General features: G+C 38.1%; 1 protein-coding gene across 3 annotated transcripts in view; it reads left to right on the top strand.

Annotated features, from left to right (window-relative positions):
• Positions 1 to 22,892, top strand: part of pcsk6 (proprotein convertase subtilisin/kexin type 6) — a 121,136-nt gene that overhangs the window by 75,084 nt on the left and 23,160 nt on the right. For all 3 annotated transcript variants that reach the window (XM_048183811.1, XM_048183810.1, XM_048183812.1), the window contains exons 13-17: positions 9,422 to 9,558; positions 12,131 to 12,313; positions 15,151 to 15,253; positions 15,497 to 15,693; positions 22,039 to 22,126. In XM_048183811.1, coding sequence (XP_048039768.1) covers positions 9,422 to 9,558; positions 12,131 to 12,313; positions 15,151 to 15,253; positions 15,497 to 15,693; positions 22,039 to 22,126 — 708 coding nt within the window. The remainder of the gene's footprint in view (positions 1 to 9,421; positions 9,559 to 12,130; positions 12,314 to 15,150; positions 15,254 to 15,496; positions 15,694 to 22,038; positions 22,127 to 22,892) is intronic.

Here is a 22,892-nt window from a genome sequence, read left to right as displayed (position 1 = left end):
CTCACATGATCCGATCCATGCATGCAGCATGTATGACGAACATCTTGTAAAGATCCATTTGAGGGTTATATTAGCTGTGTGAACTTTGTTTATGCACTGTATAACTGCACTTATAGTCGAGAGCTCGGGGGGGTAGGAAGCGAGAGATTTAAAGGGGCCGTGCGCTGAATCAGTGCATAGTTAATGATGCCCCAAAATAGGCAGTTAAAAAATTAATTTAAAAAAATCTATGGGGTATTTTGAGCTGAAACTTCACAGACACATTCAGGGGACACCCTAGACTTATATTACATCTTTTGAAAAGATGTTCTACGGCACCTTTAAAGAGTATCTGGCACCACCGCATGGTTATAATAAACACATTTACCGAGTACGTTGGTATTGAAAACGGCTTTTAAAAACTGTTCATAATTCTGTTTTGGGGACCGTGACAGAAGTTTGATGCTGTTGTGGAACAAGCAACAGCCGGCATTGTTCCTCCTCCCGACTCGAGTGCCTCATCTTCTTAATCTCCTCATGTAAATGATTAGATTTCGATGACTTACGTTTCTTCCCCACTGCAGAAACCACCACAGGTTCATCAATGCCGTCAAAATTATAAATTTTTTTCTGTTTTTGTTGATCACAAAGTACAAAGCAGATAAGGAAAACTAGGATGCCGGGTGTATTCAGGGTGCTGCCATTACTGTTTACAGTGTGTGGAATGGTGCGCTGTGATTGGTTGAGTGGATATATCGCATTCTGCAGAGAAAGGACACTGGCGTTTGTCACGTTTTGGAAAGAAAGGAAAAAAACATGACAGAATAACACGACGGATATCGCGTTTTGCGCAAAATTAAGAAATAACTTTTCAATACCGTCCAGATACAATACTGACTTTGGTGGAAACTCATTTTTTTTTTTTTTTAAATGGCGTTTATCGCTATTTGAAACCGAACTCTTCAAATATTGTGTTATTCCGCCATGTTTTTCACTGACCCAACTTGTAAAGATTGGGATTTAAAGAAAATCCTGAGCTTCCCACTCGTATTTACGACTTTGTGGCATTCATGTGCGTTCAACTCGTAAATACAATCTTTTCAACATGACTTGAACACACCATTAGCTTTTAGTCATTAATTAGTGCTTTCGCACTGAATAGTTCTAGGAACTCAGTTAGCTTATAGGAACTAGCCACTGGGATAGTTCCCAGAGAAATAGGCTGCATCCAAAAACCTAGACAGCTGACTTGCTGCCTCACTGCTCTATCAGGCAATGACTTGTACAGCAGCGTTTGTGCATGAAGGCACCTCACAAAACTGATTTCGGACAGACTCCTGAGGCAGCGTAACAGTTTAATGATCTACAGCAACACAGTGCAAGCTTTGGTGAGAACTAAACAAATATTTAATTACTACAGTAGTCATTTCTTGTTAGAAATTACATCAAAATTGGAAAATGTTGGTCAAAAATGTACATTTACACACAAACTGGCCAGCAAACGCAACTTTCGGACGCCATCTTTATTTTTCTAGCTCAACTGTCACAGAATGTAAAGCACAGGATTTTGGGATATCAAAGGAAGGATACATCAATGCTGCCTTCAAAAATCGATCAGAGGAAGGTATCTCAGGAAACAGGAAGTGAAGCTAACATTGAATTCGGACATGCCTTGATGCCCTCATACCTTGAAATGTGTCCTCTGAAGGCAGCATTTTCCAGTTTTCAGACGCAGCCCTTATTTCTCCCCCGGGCCATGTTCCTGGTTAAGTTTGCAACAGGAAAAGGAACTCTGAAGCGGCTGACAGCAGCATCTATAAGCTCGGCATTTACAAACGCTAAAAACCAGTGGATGGAGGATGCCGTGAATGGAGCTGTGTTTGTTGTGTGTCATGGGATTTGTGATAACGAAGATGTAATGTAAATTCATAATTTGCGCGACTGAAAGAGCAAAAAGTGGACGAAATCTTCTATGACAACTTTCAGTATTACATATACTCGAGGCGGAGAAGAGAACACAACCCTGCAGACAAGTAATGCCGTTATCGCTGTTTTCCATGTTCTAGAAGTTAATGTTTACATGACTTTTTAAAAATGCCGGGTGTCTGTGTTTGACATGCGTTTGACCAATCAACGTACACTTACGTCACTGATAGTTCATATAGTGCTGGTTTAGACCCTACTCTGAAGTAGGAGCTAAGAGAGTACCTCAAAGATGACGTGTTTTTGTTGGCCAACCCGGAAGTTAGCGGTGCACGGGTTCCCTCGATCGAAAGCCTATGCATTTTTCCCATAGACTTTTGGAAAATCGCAAAAAATAAGCTCTGTGTTTAACAAAGGGTTATGACACTTACACGTTTTGTCTATCAAGATAATCTTTACAAGTTAACACAACATTTATACATTTTGAAGCCTAAATAAAGTCATCAGATATAAAAAGCTAACAGTAGGCTATAAACGGACTACACACACCATGGTCGTGGATCAACGTCACCACCACCAATCTTCCTCAAACTTTATTTAAAAAAACAATGTTATTTAAAAACATGCTCGCTGATTATGATCTGCGCTGTGTATGAATACTTATCCACTTTTTCATGAGAAATGCTGTCCAAATGTCCTGTTTGTCATGATGACGTCTAAAGTCCCCGCCAAAGGAAGTTGTCCCTTTTAGCAACTTGTTAGCAACCGCCGTTTTTAAGACACAGTAAAGGTTTAAAAAAATCACAAGCGGGTTATAACTGGTGTGTTTTATGTCATAGATCAAAACGTGAAAATATTTAGAGGCTTTGTTAACCACAGACCTTATTTCAGGCGATTTAGCAAAAACCCATTCAAAAAACCCATAGACTTTACGGCGTTGGAACCAGAAGTCCTAAAATGCTAACTCGCTTCCGGGTTTTGCCTACAAAAACACGTCATCCCTGAGGTAATCTATTTAGTTCCCCCAAAAGGAGTTCCTACTAAAATCGTTCCTAGTTCCTGCGGTGCGAACAAGCCAAAATCCAGGTACTTCCGCCAATAGTTCTAGGAAATATGAAAAAGTTCCTCCAGTGCGAAAGCCCCTATTGTGTTTGGTTGCTGTTGAAGGTAATGCAGCCTTTCTAAAAACTGTACCAATAGTTGAATAATTGAATGCCGGTTAATGTAATGAAGGTTACAGCAATAATTGCAGTTTGATTCCTCCTGTAGATTTTGTTTAGAGGAGGAAAAAGATATTTTGCATTTATTAGGGCCCGAGCACCGATGGTGTGAGGACCCTATTGTAATTGTTCGGCTAGTTATTCTTCTTCTCCAACATGAATCACATTTTTTAGGGCCTAAACGTGCTCGAAAACTCATGAAACTTTGCACACGCGTCAGAAATGGTGAAAATTTACATCTGATAGGAGTTTCAGAATTAGGTGTGGCAAAATGGCTCGATAGCGCCACCTACAAAATTTTAATCAAGCGCACTTCGTGCTACATTTCACGTACAAGTATGAAATTCGGTAGACACATGTAACAGCCCAGTACCTACAAAAAAGCCCCCTACTGCAAACTCTGTAAACCCAACAGCAATTGAGATATTTTGAATTTTCTTTGCAAAATTTTGGCAGTTTTTGCCATTTCCACACATTGTACTTTAAAAAAATCCTCCTAGAACTTTAATCAGATCAAGGTCATATTTGGTCAGTCTAATCTTAAGGCCTTAGTGATGTTAAATTGAGAAGATCTAGAGATTTCGCTAAAGGGTGTGTCCGTGGCATCTTGACAAAGTTTGATGTTTCGCCATGAAACAGGAAGTTGTTGTAACTCGGGCATACAATGTCCGATCTGTCCGAAACTTCACATGTTTTATTAGAGTCCTGGCCTGAAGACATCTACATGGCAATATTCAGTTACAGTCATAGCGCCACCTGTGGGTAACAGGAAATTACATGTTTTACACTATGATTAACTCCTCATAGAAATTAAACCAGATAAACACCATATGTTGTCAATCTAATCTTAAGGCCTTCGCAATGTTAAATTACAAAGATCTAGATTTTTCGTTGGAGGGCGTGTCTGTGGCGACTGACGAAGTCTGATGTTTCGCCATGAAAGAGGAAGCTGCTGTAACTCTGTAACAATGTCTGATCTGCCTCAAACGTGTGTGATAAGAGTCCTGCCCTGAACACATCTATATGCCAATATTCAGTTAGTCATAGCGCCACCTGCTGGCAACAGGAAATGGCATGCTTTACACTGTAATTCACTCCCAGAAACACTTTTTGGCATATTTCAATATGCCACGAAGTACCAAACATACTAGAAACACGTTAAATCATGTAACACTTGGCTAAGTAAGTGCTAATGTATGTGATTAACACCACGAAACAGGAAGTTGTTGTAACTCAGGCATACGATGTCCGATCTGCTCCAAACTTCACATGTTTGATAACAGTCGTGGCCTGAAGACATCTACAGAGCAATATTCAGTTACAGTCAAAGTGTAACCTGTTGGCAGCAGAAAGTGTGTGAGGGCCCTTTCATCGCTGCTTGCAGCTTTAATTTTGGTATTGTTCTTTTGTTTTATGTACAATAATTTTGAGCAGTTGGTTGCAGGTTTAACTCTGTCTGCATGTAAAATGTATAACATAAATGTGTGTATTCACTGTAAGAAAAGTCCATAAAAATAGGGCACATTGTTCTGTTAATATATATACTAAAAAAAGGTCCGTATTGATTTTTCACAGGTGTTTTACCCGTATTCTGAATTACTCATCACATTATGTTGAGTTTTATGGTTAGAGGAAATGTGTGTTAATTTTTCTATTTAAAAAAAAAATATATATATATATATATATATGTGTTGTTTGGTTCCCAACCAAACAATATTTCTTCAAAATATCTTCTTCTGTGCTTTGCAGAAGAAAGCAAGTCATACAGGTTTGGTACAATATGAGGGTGAGTAAATGATGACAGAATTTATATTTTTTGGGTGGAGTATGCCTTAATGTTAACCACAGACCACAGACTCTGACTTGTCCCTCAGTTGGTAAAGACAAACAGGAAAATGTATTTACAGTAATCCACCTACGATGGAACATGATCTGTCTGACCTGAGCAAAGTTTATAGCACCACGTCACGCCAGCTGCTCCGAGCTCGCACAAACAGAGCCAAAGCATCCATCTGCTCAATCACCATGATGCAGTGGTGTGACGTCGACTCATGCTTCACAGGTGCAAACACAAATCAGCCTCATGGACTCTTTCCCAGTGATCCCTGCTGCACCGCGCCAGCATGTGAATGTGATTTTGTTTTGGATGATGAGGTGCAGATAGTTGTTTTTTATCTTTTTGCACACTTCTGAAGAGTGATGTAATTGTCTGAAGTGAAGGATTTTTCTTCAGAGGCTGAGGTTTAAATTGATATTGATCTAACATGCTCAGGCTAACTGTTTTTTGTTTTCCTTTTCTTTTTGTGTTGTTGTTGTTCTTGTTTTGGGGTTTTTTTTTTCATATAAAATCTGTCTTGTTTTTCATTGTTTTATTTTTATTGCATTAAATGGATAGTTCACCCAAAAATTAAAATTCTGTCATCATTTACTCACCAAACCTGTATGAATTTCTTTCTTCTGTTGAACACAATAGCAGATATTATAAACAGTTGGTGATATCCATAATGGGGCCCGTCAACTGTTTGATGAGTAAATGATGACACAATTTTCATTTTTGGGTGAACTAACCCTTTAACCACAAACATTAAAGGCTCTGTTTACTCCTGGTATTAAGATGCGTCTTGGTCGATTGGATCACAAGTGGACGACGCTAAATACAGGTGTAAACGGGGTCTAAAACATTTTGAGCTTGTCCACTTTGATCAATTCCAGAGGTAGTCAAAAGCACATTCAACCGAATTGTTTTCGTAGTAGAAACACAGTTTTCCAGCTGTTTTTACACTGTTTTATCATTGCTTTTGTGGTTATGTTCAATAACTTGCCATTTTGTGACATCTGGAGTTCATTTTCTACTCAAAATGCCACAATCAAACTCAAAAACGATCCATCGAATATTACAGTCATTGTCAAATGTGTACCAAGTATTGAGGTCTCTGTGTTCAGGTGCCACGTTACTTCTAATATGTAGATATGATGTCTACACAATATCTATTGTATTATTTACTTAGATGTTTCTAAGTAAAACATACACTTTAAAAGCATGGTTTAATGCCGTGTTATATTGTTTGAGTAAAATGAATTGTAAAAGAATCTTCAACTAAGTAGAAATTACTCAACAAACTTTAACTGGCCAAGTTAAAATTACTTCTACTATTACTTATAATACTTATTTTCTTTGTTAATTTTACTTAACTTAGTTAAGTAGAGTTACTTAATTCTACAGTTGTGGTCAGAATTATTGGCACCCTTGGCAAATATGATCAAAGATGACTGTAAAAATAAATCTGCATTGTTTATCCTTTTGATCTTTAATTCATAAAATTAGCAAAAATCTAACCTTTCATTGAAGGAAAAGAATTGAAAGTGGGGGGAAAATCACATTATGAAATAAATGTTTTTCTCCAAAACACGTAGGCCACAATTATTGACACCCCTAGAATTTTTTATTAGTAAAATATCTCTGAAGTATATTCCTATTCATATTTACATTTTTTTTAGCACACCAGGGTGATCATAAACATGAAATTGTCCAGCCATGACTTCCTGTTCCACAGGAGTATAAACATGAGGAAACACAAAGGCCAAATTCCCGTAATCATTCATCACAATGAGTAAAACCAAAGAATATAGTTCTGATGTGCAGCAAAAGATTGCTGAGCTTCACAATATAGAAAGTGGCTGTAAGAAAATACCTAAAACATTGAAAATCCCCATTTCCACCATCAGGGCAATAATTAAGAAGTTCCAGTCAACTAAAGATGTTACAAATCTGCCTGGAAGAGGATGTGTCTAAATCGTCCTAATGTGTGGTGAGGAGGAGAGTTTGAGTGAACAAAGACTCTCCAAGGATCACAGCTGGAGAATTGCAGAGATTAGTTGAGTCTTGAGTCTCAGAAAGGCTAAAAAAATGATCAAACAGCACCTACATCCTCACAAGTTGTTCGGGAGAGTTTCAAGAAAAATCCTCTGCTCTCATCCAGAAACAATCTCCAGTATATTCAGTAGTTTTTGCAACCTCCTTTTGCTCTGAGTCTTCACCTATAATGCCTGATGAGTTTGGAGAACACCTGACGAGAGATCAGAGATCATTCCTTCATGCAGAATCTCTCCAGATCCTTCTGATTCCAGCTCCATGATGGTGCTTCTTCTTTTCAGTTCACTCCACTCATTTTCTTTAGTGTTCAGGTCAGGGGACTGGGATGGCCATGGCAGAAGCTTCATTTTGTGCTCAGTGACACATTTTTGTGTTGGTTTTGATGTTTGTTTTGGATCATTGTCCTGATGGAAGATCCAACCACTGCCCATTATTGGATTTCTAGCAGAAGCGGTCAGGTTTTGTTTTTTATCTGTTGGTATTTGATAGAATCAAACAAGATGTCCAGGACCTCAAACAGGCCCACAACATTAAAGATCCAGCAGGATATTTAACCGTGGGCATGGGGTATTTTTTATCCATGTGTGCACCAAACCCATCTGGTGGGTTTGCTGCCAAAAAGCTCTTTTTTTTAGTTTCATCTGATAACAGAAGCCAGTCCTGTTTGAAGTTCCAGTCGTGTCTGACAACTGAATAAAAGGGTGCCAATAATTGTGGCCAACGTGTTTTAGAGAAAAACATTTATTTCATAATGTGATTTTTCCCCCCCACTTTCAATTCTTTTTCTTCAATGAAAGGTTATATTTTTGCTAATTTTATGAATTAAAGATCAAAAGGATAAACAATGCAGATTTATTTTTACAGTCATCTTTGATCATATTTACCAAGGGTGTCAATAATTCTGACCACAACTGTATATTTGAAATTTACTTAAAAAATATGCATGCAAAAACTTGCAAAAGAAAAATTAAGTACATTTTACTTATTGTTTTTTACAGTGTATGTAAATTGCATGAGCTTATTTCATCCATTATATCGAAAGATCTGAAAAAGCCCATATTTACCCACCATCACAAAACTAATCATAAAGAGGTTCTGCTTCTCAATTTTTGCCAAAACTACTGCAAAATGTTTAATCCATTAAATTTTTATTTTATAAAACTACTCTGAGAAAAAAACAAAAAACAAAACAATAAGTAAAATGTACTTAATTTTTCTTTTGCAAGTTTTTGCACACATATTTTTAAGTAAATTTCAAATATGGAATTAAGTAAACTCTACTTAACTTAAGTAATTTTAACTTGGCCAGTTAAAGTTTGTTGAGTAATTTCTACTTAGTTGAAGATTCTTTTACAATTCATTTTACCCAAACAATATAACACTGAATTAAACCATGCTTTTAAAGTGTATGTTTTACTTAGAAACATCTAAGTAAATAATACAATAGATATTGTGTAGACATCATATCTACATATTAGAAGTAACGTGGCACCTGAACATAGAAACCTCAATACTTGGTACACATTTGACAATGACTGTAACATTCGATGGATCGTTTTTGAGTTTGAATGTGTCATTTTGAGTAGAAAAGGAACTCCAGATGTCACAAAATGGCAAGTTAAAGCAATGATAAAACAGTGTAAAAACAGCTGGAAAACAGTGAAAAATCAACCTCATTAATTATTCAAGACCCAGTGCATGGTGGGAACACCAGTATCGGAAAAGTTGAGTAGTTTTACTTAATTTTGTAATGTTGATATTTATGCTTTAATTTCTACAAGCTTAAATTGAGTACTAATATAGAATTTACATTTTTTTCTGTAGTATTTACATCACCATAGAATCATTTTCTAGTGTAGTAACACTTTACAATAAGTTTTTTATTTTTTGTTACATTTTTGTTAATTTAATTAACATGAACTAACAATGGAAAAATACTTCTAAAGCATTTATAAATCTTAATCTGTAAATATTTTTTCCTTAACAAAGATTATTAAATAGTGTAACAAATGTATTGATCATTGTTAGTTAATGCATTACCTAATGGGATGTTGTAAAGTGTTACCAATACATTTACATTTATTAAAATACATTTATTTTTAATACATTTTAAACTTTTAAAATGTATTACAGTTGAATACATTTAAATTATAAAATTTAAATTTAAATAAATGTATACATGTGCATATCAGTAAAAAAATGATTTAAACACAACAGTCAGTTTAATCACTTCAGTTTGTTGCATTAGCATACATGTTTGAGGATGTTCAGTGTTCCTCTTCTGAAGGATCACAACTGGGAGTGATGCACAGTTACCAGTGATGCAGAAATGAGCATAACAGATGGCTTTCCTTATTTTCAGTATCCTCTTTTGCTCTCCTCTTCTCTCTGAAACATTGACCACTCTGTTTCTTCTGCCTTCCAGATTGTTTGATAACTCCAACGAGGGCTTCAGGAACTGGGAGTTCATGACGGTGCATTGCTGGGGGGAAAGAGCGGAGGGCACGTGGACCCTGGAGATATCTGACTCGCCCTCTCAGCTGCGTAACCCGGAGGTGTTGGGTAAGGAATGAATGGAGGAATGAAGTTCAGACTGAATATGCTTCCAGTGCAGACAACCTAAAGCCATGTGGTGCGATGCTAGTCATGTTCAGTCTAGACATGGTGTAATCCTAAAACATATGACTCTATTCCCAAATTTTGAGCCTAATTCTAATGTTTGCCCCAATGGTACTGGTTTGCTTTCACACTATGTTGTTTCATACCAACTTCTGTTAGAAATGTTAGTTAACTAACATTAACAATGACAAACATAACGATAACATTAACTAACGTGAGACCTTATTGTAAAGTGTTACCTTGTAACATTTGTTTACTTTATAATTTTTTTGTGTTGCTTTATTGTATTTACATGTTCAGTTCTTTTTGTTATAAGAAAAAAGTTATTAAACCTGCTATAGTATGACAACAATTTTTGCAACTTATTTCAGTATTGTGATAATCCCGTGTATCGTGATAAAAGCTTCAGCAATTAACGCAACATGAAAATTTGATACCGTCACATGATTACTTTCGCATTTTATTTTATTTTATTTTACAAATCATTTTGGCTCTCAGTACTACATGCAGTTGTTTTTATTTATTTATTTATTATTTTATTTTATTTTAATAATCATTTTGGCTCTCAGTACTACATGCAGTTGTTTTTATTTGTTTATTTTGTATTTTATTTTACTTTAATAATCATTTTGGCTCTCAGTACTACATGCAGTTTTTATTTTATTTTATTTTACAAATAATTTTGGCTCTCAATACTACATGCAGTTATTTTTATTTATTTATTATTTTATTTTACAAATCATTTTGGCTCTCAGTACTACATGCAGTTGTTTTTATTTATTTTATTTTATTTTATTTTAATAATCATTTTGGCTCTCAGCACTACATGCAATTTATTATTTTATTTTATTTTACAAATAATTTTGGCTCTCAGTACTACATGCAGTTGTTTTTATTTATTATTTTATTTTATTTTATTATTTTATTTTATTTTACAAATAATTTTGGCTCTCAGTACTACATGCAGTTGTTTTTATTTATTATTTTATTTTATTTTATTATTTTATTTTATTTTACAAATAATTTTGGCTCTCAGTACTACATGCATTTGTTTTTATTTATTATTTTATTTTATTTTATTTTAATAATCATTTTGGCTCTCAGTACTACATGCAATTTTTATTTTATTTTATTTTACAAATAATTTTGGCTCTCAATACTACATGCAGTTGTTTTTATTTATTTATTTATTATTTTATTTTATTTTATTTTATTTTAATAATCATTTTGGCTCTCAGTACTACATGCAGTTTTTATTTAATTTTATTTTACAAATAATTTTGGCTCTCAATACTACATGCAGTTATTTTTATTTATTTATTATTTTATTTTACAAATAATTTTGGCTCTCAGTACTACATGCAGTTGTTTTTATTTATTTTATTTATTTTTTATTTTATTTTATTTTAATAATCATTTTGGCTCTCAGCACTACATGCAATTTATTATTTTATTTTATTTTACAAATAATTTTGGCTCTCAGTACTACATGCAGTTGTTTTTATTTATTATTTTATTTTATTTTATTTTATTTTATTTTATTTTAATAATCATTTTGGCTCTCAGTACTACATGCAATTTTTATTTTATTTTATTTTACAAATAATTTTGGCTCTCAATACTGCATGCAGTTATTTTTATTTTATTTTATTTTACAAATCATTTTGGCTCTCAGTACTACATGCAGTTGTTTTTATTGTTTTATTTTATTTTATTATATTATTTTATTTTATTTTATTTTATTAATCATTTTGGCTCTCAGTACTACATGCAGTTATTTTTATTTTATTTTATTTTACAAATCATTTTGGCTCTCAGTACTACATGCAGTTGTTTTTATTTATTATTTTATTTTATTATTTTATTTTATTTTAATAATCATTTTGGCTCTCAGTACTACATGCAGTTGTTTTTATTTATTTATTTTGTATTTTATTTTACTTTAATAATCATTTTAGCTCTCAGTACTACATGCTATTTTTATTTTATTTTATTTTACAAATAATTTTGGCTCTCAATACTGCATGCAGTTATTTTTATTTTTTTACTTTATTTTTTATTATATTTTATTTTGGCTCTCAGTACTAGATGCAGTAATTGTAGCATCATGTTTTGCAAAAAAATAACCAATACAATGTATAACATTTTACATCAGTTATGTTCTTAAAACCTAGTAAACTACTTTGCTGTTTCTAGGGCAGCTGATTTCTTAATCCTAATGGAAATAAAAACTGCAGTCCCAGATGGACTTTTGTCCATGTTTTTCTACACTGATTTCTGGCTTTTTTGCTTGTTTGGAATTGTTTGCATTCTTGTACTTGCATCAAGTATGTTTCTAACTGAAATCAATGACATTTTTGCTTATTGCAAACTTACTTTGAGACGTGCTGCAGACTAAAGTTGTTCTTTCCTCTTCTGATTTCTCATCAGGACTGATGTGATTCATTGCAATGCATAACACAACTTTCTTTGTCTGACTTCATTGCTCCATCTCTTGCTCTTTCTTCTCTCTCAGGTAAGCTGAAGGAGTGGACACTAATCCTGTACGGCACGTCTGAACACCCCTACCAAACCCAGGGTTCCCACCACTCTCGCTCCAGGATGCTGGAAATTCCCACAGCAGGCAAGGAGCTGAAAAACCCAGATTCTGTGCCAGGAGCCCCTGAGCATGAAGAGGAGGAAGAGGAGGAATATAATGGTACTCTCAGTAATACCTAGACAAGTAAAAAAGTTTGGGGTCGGTAAGATTTTTTTATTTTTAATCTTCTGCTCACCAAGGCTGCATTTATTTGATCAAAAAGACAGTAAAAACTGTGAAATATTATTGCAATTTAAAATAACTGTTTTCAATTGCAATTTTAAAATGTAAAATATTCATGTGATGCAAAGCTGAATTTTCAGCATCATTACTCCAGTCTTCAGCGTAACATGATCCTTCAGAAATCATTCTAATATGCTGATTTGCTGCTCAAGAAACATCTACTATTATTATTATCAATGTTGAAAACAGTTGTGCTGCTTCATATTTTAGTGGAAACTGTGATACATCTTTTCAAGATTATTTGATCAATAGAAAGTTCAAAAGAACAGCATTTATTTGAAATAGAATTTTTTTGTAAAATTTAAAAATGTCTTTACTGTCACTTTTGATCAATTTAATACATCCGTGTTAAATAAAAGTATTCATTTCATAAAAAAAAAACGTACTGACCACAAACTTTTGGACGGTAGTGTATTTCTAATCATTTATTATTAACTCTTCCAAAACCCATTTAAAATATGGAAAAACATGCAAAAGGGGCAGGTGATGAACAAGAAACATGTAATCATGTAAATACAGAACATTTTGTTTACTAATGGACTGAAAAAAAATTGAAACTTAAAAACAAAACAACAGCTATTAATAACAAAAATAAGTTACATGAAATATATTTGTTACTTTATTATTATTGAAGCAACAAATAAGAAGTTAAAAAGCCCAAACACAATTAGATTTTCATTTGACTTGATTTTAATAAATAGTATGATCATATTAATATGTATTATATATACAGTGGGTACGGAAAGTATTCAGACCCCCTTACATTTTTCACTCTTTGTTATATTGCAGCCATTTGCTAAAATCATTTAAGTTCATTTTTTTTCTCATTAATGTACACACAGCACCCCATATTGAGAGAAAAACACAGAATTGTTTACATTTTTGCAGATTTATTAAAAAAGGAAAACTGAAATATCACATGGTCCTAAGTATTCAGACCCTTTGCTGTGACACTCATATATTTAACTCAGGTGCTGTCCATTTCTTCTGATCATCCTTGAGATGGTTCTACACCTTCATTTGAGTCCAGCTGTGTTTGATTATACTGATTGGACTTGATTAGGAAAGCCACACACCTGTCTACATAAGACCTTACAGCTCACAGTGCATGTCAGAGCAAATGAGAATCATGAGGTCAAAGGAACTGCCTGAAGAGCTCAGAGACAGAATTGTGGCAAGGCACAGATCTGGCCAAGGTTACAAAAAATTTCTGCTGCACTTAAGGTTCCTAAGAGCACAGTGGCCTCCATGATCCTTAAATGGAGTGACGTTTGGGATGACCAGAACCCTTCCTAGAGCTGGCTGTCCGGCCAAACTGAGCTATTGGGGGAGAAGAGCCTTGGTGAGAGAGGTAAAGAAGAACCCAAAGATCACTGTGGCTGAGCTCCAGAAATGCAGTCAGGAGATGGAATAAAGTTGTAGAAAGTCAACCATCACTGCAGCTCTCCACCAGTCGGGGCTTTATGGCAGAGTGGCCCGACGGAAGCCTCTCCTCAGTGCAAGACACATGAAAGCCCGCATGGAGTTTGCTAAAAAACACCTGAAGGACTCCAAGATGGTGAGAAATAAGATCCTCTGGTCTGATGAGACCAAGATAGAACTTTTTGGCCTTAATTCTAAGCGGTATGTGTAGAGAAAACCAGGCACTGCTCATCACCTGTCCAATACAGTCCCAGTGAAGCATGGTGGTGGCAGCATCATGCTGTGGGGGTGTTTTTCAGCTGCAGGGACAGGACGACTGGTTGCAATCGAGGGAAAGTTGAATGCGGCCAAGTACAGGGATATCCTGGACGAAAACCAGAGTGCTCAGGACCTCACACTGGGCCGAAGGTTTACCTTCCAACAAGACAATGACCCTAAGCACACAGCTAAAATAACGAAGGAGTGGCTTCACAACAACTCCGTGACTGTTCTTGCATGGCCCAGCCAGAGCCCTGACTTAAACCCAATTGAGCATCTCTGGAGAGACCTAAAAATGGCTGTCCACCAACGTTTACCATCCAACCTGACAGAACTGGAGAGGATCTGCAAGGAGGAATGGCAGAGGATCCCCAAATCCAGGTGTGAAAAACTTGTTGCATCTTTCCCAAAAAGACTCATGGCTGTATTAGATCAAAAGGGTGCTTCTACTAAATACTGAGCAAAGGGTCTGAATACTGAGGACCATGTGATATTTCAGTTTTTCTTTTTTAATAAATCTGCAAAAATGTGAACAATTCTGTGTTTTTCTGTCAATATGGGGTGCTGTGTGTACATTAATGAGGGAAAAAAATGAACTTAAATGATTTTAGCAAATGGCTGCAATATAACAAAGAGTGAAAAATTTAAGGGGGTCTGAATACTTTCCGTACACACTGTAAATATGATGGTACTTGTTGCTTTTTGATAGTGTAAGATAGTCTAGAAACCATGTAAACAGAACTGAAACATGAAAGAACATTAGACTTAAAAGCAAAGCAAAGAAATTGTCTATGTCTTATGTGATATAGTGCAAAATGAACAATTCCTAGTCCAAAAATGATCGTCTATATCAACCTAATGAGCTTTATTATTATAATAAATCTGGAATTGTTGACTCTCTGACAACTTGCTTATGTTCCTCATTTGCAAGTCGTATGGAATAATAGAATCTGTGATAATGAATAAATGCAAATGTTATCTAGTATATCTATGAATCAGATTTATGCCGTTGCTTGTTTTTCATTATATTTCAGGTCCGTGTCATCATGAATGTGGAGATCAAGGCTGTGATGGGCCGGATGCTGATCATTGCCTCAATTGCATTCACTTCAGTCTGGGCAGCCTCAAATCTGGCAGGTAAAGTGGTCGTCTAGAAAGAGGACAATTATATTTAAACTCTGTTTCAGTTTAGTGTTATAGATATTTGTGGGCGGTACGTCAAAAGTCATGGTATATGAGTATTTCTTTATGTTTCCCACTTAAAATATCTACTTTATAAAGGTACTTTATTAATGTACTTTTTTGTCAACTATATAGTTAGAGAATATACAGTAGATTTATGCTCCCCTCATTTTTCTTCATCTCTTATCCTCCTCGTAGGACATGTGTTAGTCACTGTCCACTGGGCTACTTTGAGGACGTAGACGCCCGTAGATGTCGTCGCTGTAACAGAGGCTGTGAGAAATGTGTCGGTCGTGGAGCGAACGAGTGCAGATCTTGCCGGAGAGGTCTTTATTTCTACTCGAAGGAGAGCGTCTGTGTGGAAACCTGTCCCACCGGCTGCTTCCATGACGAGGGTGAGTCCAACAAAGATTGTTGCATTGAACTTATGTGTTTTTTTGAGCTGATCTTTCTGAATTACCATATTTGTCCAGTAAATTAGGTGTAGGATGTACTTTGAAACAGTTTTCATTCAGAAATTGCTAGTAAATTTCACTAATAATTTCAAAGAAATAACACATTTTGAAATTGTGTAATAGAAAGACTGTATATGAAACCATACAAAAAGAAATGAAGTATGTTGTCCATTTATTTACATTTAACAGGTGCTGTTAATCGGAAAAAAATATTATCTCCTTTATATAAATATATAATCACAGAACAGAGCATGTTTGCATCATTCGGCCCATGGGCACAGAGCAAAAAAAAGACAGTCATTTACATGTTTCTGACTAATTTTGCATTTGCATATGGGTTGTTGCGGGTTTATCGTCCTTTGTTGTTTCCATCTTGTTGATAACAGATGCTGGGATGGAGATGAGCTGTAGTTATCTCCACAAATCAGCTTGTTGATTGAGCGTCTTTCACAGTCCGCCTGTGATGCGTATGCGGATGATAAAAGCCAGCAAAGACTTGGTTTATCACTGTTTGTGCACGCTGGCCTCAGCTGTTGAACACATGCAGAGCTGTGCATGTGGAACAGATGTTGATGGGATATGTGTTTAGTGGCAGCATGAATGGATGAAATTTGCACATACCCAAGTATGAATTGCATCCAGATGCACTGATTTCATGTCATTCTGTGCACATGTATTTGGTTCATTTTGTACCCGAATAAATCATCGATTTTTCAGTGTGTGATACATGTGATTGTGATTGACACCGTCTTTAATAACACCCAGTATATTTGCTACTTTAATGTGTCATCTGTACAGGGTAAAACTGCTTTGAATATGCAAATTTAAAGGTACAGTAAGCCATTTCTGAGAACTGCTGTTGAAAGTGGATTGGAACGAGCAGCACAACACACTTGTAGCCACTCAGCAGTAGGGGGCGTGTCCACTCATTATAGGGGAGGAGAGAGAGTGAGCCAATCAGCAGTATGGGGCGTGTTCACTCATTATAGGGGAGGAGAGAGAGTGAGCCAATCAGCAGTATGGGGCGTGTCCACTCATTATGGGGGAGGAGAGAGAGTGAGCCAATCAGCAGTAGGGGGCGTGTCCACTCATTATGGGGGAGGAGAGAGAGTGAGCCAATAAGCAGAAGGGGTGTGTCACTTATTATGGGGGAGGAGAGGGAGTGAGCCAATCAGCTGTATTGGGCGTGTCCACTCATTATGGGGGAGGAGAGAGAGTGAGCCAATCAGCAGAAGGGGTGTGTCACTTATTATGGGGGAGGAGAGAGAGTGAGCCAATCAGCAGAAGGGGTGTGTCACTTATTATGGGGGAGGAGAGAGAGTGAGCCAATCAACAGTATGGAGCGTGTCCACTCATTATGGGGGAGGAGAGAGAGTGAGCCAATCAGCAGTATGGAGCGTGTCCACTCATTATGGGGGAGGAGAGAGAGTGAGCCAATCAACAGTATGGAGCGTGTCCACTCATTATGGGGGAGGAGAGAGAGTGAGCCAATAAGCAGTATGGAGCGTGTCCACTCATTATGGGGGAGGAGAGAGAGTGAGCCAATCAACAGTATGGAGCGTGTCCACTCATTATGGGGGAGGAGAGAGAGTGAGCCAATAAGCAGTATGGAGCGTGTCCACTCATTATGGGGGAGGAGAGAGAGTGAGCCAATCAACAGTATGGAGCATGTCCACTCATTATGGGGGAGGAGAGAGAGTGAGCTAATCAACAGTATGGAGCGTGTCCACTCATTATGGGGGAGGAGAGAGAGTGAGCCAATCAGCAGTATTGGGCATGTCCACTCATTATGGGGGAGGAGAGAGAGTGAGCCAATCAACAGTATGGAGCATGTCCACTCATTATGGGGGAGGAGAGAGAGTGAGCCAATCAACAGTATGGAGCGTGTCCACTCATTATGGGGGAGGAGAGAGAGTGAGCCAATCAACAGTATGGGGCGTGTCCACTCATTATGGGGGAGGAGAGAGAGTGAGCCAATCAGCAGTATTGGGCATGTCCACTCATTATGGGGGAGGAGAGAGAGTGAGCCAATCAGCAGTATTGGGCATGTCCACTCATTATGGGGAGGAGAGAGAGTGAGCCAATCAACAGTATGGAGCGTGTCCACTCATTATGGGGAGGAGAGAGAGTGAGCCAATCAACAGTATGGAGCGTGTCCACTCATTATGGGGAGGAGAGAGAGTGAGCCAATCAACAGTATGGAGCATGTCCACTCATTATGGGGAGGAGAGAGAGTGAGCCAATCAACAGTATGGAGCGTGTCCACTCATTATGGGGGAGGAGAGAGAGTGAGCCAATCAGCAGTATTGGGCATGTCCACTCATTATGGGGGAGGAGAGAGAGTGAGCCAATCAACAGTATGGAGCGTGTCCACTCATCATGGGGGAGGAGAGAAAGTGAGCCAATCAGCAGTATGGGGCGTGTCCACTCATTATGGGGGAGGAGAGAGAGTGAGCCAATCAGCAGTATGGAGCGTGTCCACTCATTATGGGGGAGGAGAGAGAGTGAGCCAATCAGCAGAAGGGGTGTGTCACTTATTATGGGGGAGAAGAGAGAGTGAGCCAATCAGCAGAAGGGGTGTGTCACTTATTATGGGGGAGGAGAGAGAGTGAGCCAATCAACAGTATGGAGCGTGTCCACTCATTATGGGGGAGGAGAGAGAGTGAGCCAATCAGCAGTATGGAGCGTGTCCACTTATTATGGGGAGGAGAGAGAGTGAGCCAATCAGCAGAAGGGGTGTGTCACTTATTATGGGGGAGGAGAGAGAGTGAGCCAATCAACAGTATGGAGCGTGTCCACTCATTATGGGGGAGGAGAGAGAGTGAGCCAATCAGCAGTATTGGGCGTGTCCACTCATTATGGGGGAGGAGAGAGAGTGAGCCAATCAGCAGTATTGGGCATGTCCACTCATTATGGGGGAGGAGAGAGAGTGAGCCAATCAACAGTATGGAGCGTGTCCACTCATCATGGGGGAGGAGAGAAAGTGAGCCAATCAGCAGTATGGGGCGTGTCCACTCATTATGGGGAGGAGAGAGAGTGAGCCAATCAGCAGTATGGAGCGTGTCCACTCATTATGGGGGAGGAGAGAGAGTGAGCCAATCAGCAGAAGGGGTGTGTCACTTATTATGGGGGAGAAGAGAGAGTGAGCCAATCAGCAGAAGGGGTGTGTCACTTATTATGGGGGAGGAGAGAGAGTGAGCCAATCAACAGTATGGAGCGTGTCCACTCATTATGGGGAGGAGAGAGAGTGAGCCAATCAGCAGTATGGAGCGTGTCCACTTATTATGGGGGAGGAGAGAGAGTGAGCCAATCAGCAGAAGGGGTGTGTCACTTATTATGGGGGAGGAGAGAGAGTGAGCCAATCAGCAGAAGGGGTGTGTCACTTATTATGGGGGAGGAGAGAGAGTGAGCCAATCAACAGTATGGAGCGTGTCCACTCATTATGGGGGAGGAGAGAGAGTGAGCCAATCAGCAGTATTGGGCGTGTCCACTCATTATGGGGGAGGAGAGAGAGTGAGCCAATCAGCAGTATTGGGCGTGTCCACTCATTATGGGGGAGGAGAGAGAGTGAGCCAATCAGCAGTATTGGGCATGTCCACTCATTATGGGGGAGGAGAGAGAGTGAGCCAATCAACAGTATGGAGCGTGTCCACTCATTATGGGGGAGGAGAGAGAGTGAGCCAATCAGCAGTATTGGGCATGTCCACTCATTATGGGGGAGGAGAGAGAGTGAGCCAATCAACAGTATGGAGCGTGTCCACTCATTATGGGGGAGGAGAGAGAGTGAGCCAATCAACAGTATGGAGCGTGTCCACTCATCATGGGGGAGGAGAGAAAGTGAGCCAATCAGCAGTATGGGGCGTGTCCACTCATTATGGGGGAGGAGAGAGAGTGAGCCAATCAGCAGTATTGGGCATGTCCACTCATTATGGGGGAGGAGAGAGAGTGAGCCAATCAACAGTATGGAGCGTGTCCACTCATTATGGGGGAGGAGAGAGAGTGAGCCAATCAGCAGTATTGGGCATGTCCACTCATTATGGGGGAGGAGAGAGAGTGAGCCAATCAACAGTATGGAGCGTGTCCACTCATTATGGGGGAGGAGAGAGAGTGAGCCAATCAACAGTATGGAGCGTGTCCACTCATCATGGGGGAGGAGAGAAAGTGAGCCAATCAGCAGTATGGGGCGTGTCCACTCATTATGGGGGAGGAGAGAGAGTGAGCCAATCAGCAGTATGGGGTGTGCCCATTCATTATGGGGGAGGAGAGAGAGTGAGCCAATCAGCAGTATGGGGTGTGCCCATTCATTATGGGGGAGGAGAGAGAGTGAGCAAGAGGGAGATTCAAAGACTGTAGAAAGAGAGATGGCTGAGAGACATTACAAAAGAGAAAAATCACTGGAGAAAGAAGAGTTATGATCAGACAAGAGCTTTAGGACCCACGTTAATATTAGAAAAGCTTTCCAACGCTGGAGAGACATTAGAGAGTGGGAAGCCTAAAAATGGATGGTTGTGTTTATAACATCAATTTGCTATATTTCACAGAAACAAGGTATGCTGTTGTTGTGATGTTAGCTATAGTAACAGGACAGTTTTGAGCAGGACTGAGTGGCATCCTGCAGCATGATTGGATTTAATAGGGGAAACTATTGAATGATTATCTGTTTAAATTAAAGGCAGTTGGACTCAACAGTGATCCTTCCAACTCACCAAATAACCAGTGGTCTGTGAACATTGACATTGGCCAGGAATTGGGTTTCCTTACATTTATATATTCTGGGGAAATACATAAAGCAGAGCCTGTGAATCTGCTAGACAACACTATAAATACAATTTAGGTAGATCTAAATTCAGGTGATCACTTGTATTATTGTTATATATCATCATATCGCCCGGCTCTAAAACTTGTTAAAGCACCAAGAAGGCATTATAGACATAACATTATGACTTTATGTAAAGCTGCTTGGAAACTATGGGTATTGTGTGCACTAATAAATTTGACTTGACACTTGATCGTACTTCAAGATGGGATAAAAGTGACAAGGACATGAACCGGCTAAACACAGCCAGTTATGTCTCAAGTGAAAGTAAACAGTTGGGTGTAAACTGGATGTGTATCCGTATAATGGATCTGTGCATTTGGTCTTAAAGTGACAGCAGCCTAATAAACCTGCTTCTCTGTGTCACTAATGTGAATCAAACAAAAGAGAAAATAACTTACTGCTCTTGACTGAATAAATTTTTTAGCTTTAATAAGAATAGATTTATATTTAAAGGATTAGTTCACTTCAGAATTAAAATTTCCTGATAATTTACTCACCCCCATGTCATCCAAGATGTTTGTCTTTCTTTCTTCAGTTGAAAATAATTTTTTTTTTCCATATAGTGGACTTCAGTGGGGTTCAACGGGTTGAAGTTCCATATTACAGTTTCAGTGCAGCTTCAAAGAGCTCTACATGATCCCAGACGAGGAATAAGGGTCTTATGTAGAGAATCATTTTCTAAAAAAAATAAAATAATAATAATAATAATAATTTATATTCTTTTTAACCACAAATGCTCGTCTTGCACTGCTCTGCGATGCGCCAAACATTACGTAAACACATTGGAAAGGTTACGTGTGATGTAGGCGGAAGTACAGATCCAGTGTTTACAAAGTGAATGTGCAAAGACTAAGCCAAACACCCTTTACAAACAAAAAAAAAGGTAAAACTGATGTTGGAGAATTTTAAAGTTGTAGGAGAAAATGAGATGGAGTTTTTCGCCCTACCACGGTACTTCCGCCTACGTCACACGTGACCTTTCCAACGTGATTACGTAATGCGTGGCGCATCGCAGAGCAGTGCAAGACGAGCATTTGTGGTTAAAAAGTATATAAACTTTTATTCTGTTCAGAAAATGACTGATCGTTTCACTAGATAAGACCCTTATTCCTCGTCTGGGATCGTGTAGAGTCCTTTGAAGCTGTACTGAAACTGACATTTGGACCTTCAGCCTGTTAAACCCCAGTGAAGTCCACTATTTGGAGAAAAATCCTGGAATGTTTCCTCAAAAACCTTAATTTCTTTTCGACTGAAGAAAGAAAGACATAAACATCTTGGATGACATGGGGGTGACTAAATTGTCAGGAAATTTTAATTCTGAAGTCAACTAATCCTTTAATTCATACAGTAAAGAATGAAATAAGAATTTGGTCATATCGCCCACCCCTATTCCATATTATGAGTAGTACGCTAGTATGTCTGTCTTTGATTGTCTATGTGATCTTTCTGTCACTTTTCTTTTCCAGGCCAGAGACGTTGCCTGAAGTGTCATGAGAACTGTTTGAGATGCTTGAGAGATGCAGACAGATGCACTGCCTGTAAGGATGGCTTCAGGTAATACAAATAAAAATCAGAGCTATTCTTGTTTACAATGTTCACTGAAAAAATTTGCACAAAACAACCTGATTAGAAAGAAATGCACAACTTCATGTCCAGTGTTGAACTGCTGCTCTCAGATTGTGGTCTTTTAAAATGCGTCCCAAGAACATTTGATCATTGCTGCATTTGGTGCTGGATTGTTGCTTAATTGCAATGTAAATAAAAGCAAATATTTGGGTTACACTTTATTTTACAATCCCGTAGTTACATTGTAATTACTCATAAGTACTGAGTACTATTAATTAACTACATGTAATTACTATAGAGTTACGGTTAGGGTTTGGTTTAGGGTTAGTTACTTGTAATTATGCATAATTTACTGTTATTACTATAATAATTACATGTAGTAACGTGTAACTACGGCACTGTAAAATATAGTGTTACCAATATTTGTGACTATTAAGCATTTAAAAGTCTCTTGTAACCTATAAACTTTCACTCGCAGAGGTGTGACCCCTCTTTGCACTCATTGCGAAATATATTGAGTTATGAATTCTCATGGCATTCTGGCGCAGATGAAATAGCGTAAGAAGTGAGGCTTTGGTGTTTTATGTCGGTTTAGGACATCTAGGGTGCATTTGGTCATCTTTATGTATGCTGTCTTTGCTGTGGTTTAGGCGAGCCGTACTGAGACAGACTGGGCTTTAGTTCTTGAAAGGCAGTCTGGTCTTGTGAAGGGTAAAACGCTGCATGCGTTACGCCATGACCTCTCTGCAGCATT

This window comes from Megalobrama amblycephala, linkage group LG3 (genome assembly GCF_018812025.1).
Source record: "Megalobrama amblycephala isolate DHTTF-2021 linkage group LG3, ASM1881202v1, whole genome shotgun sequence".
Lineage (NCBI taxonomy): Eukaryota > Metazoa > Chordata > Actinopteri > Cypriniformes > Xenocyprididae > Megalobrama > Megalobrama amblycephala.
Note: the sequence above shows the minus strand (reverse complement) of the source record. Positions and strands in the feature narration are given on the sequence as shown.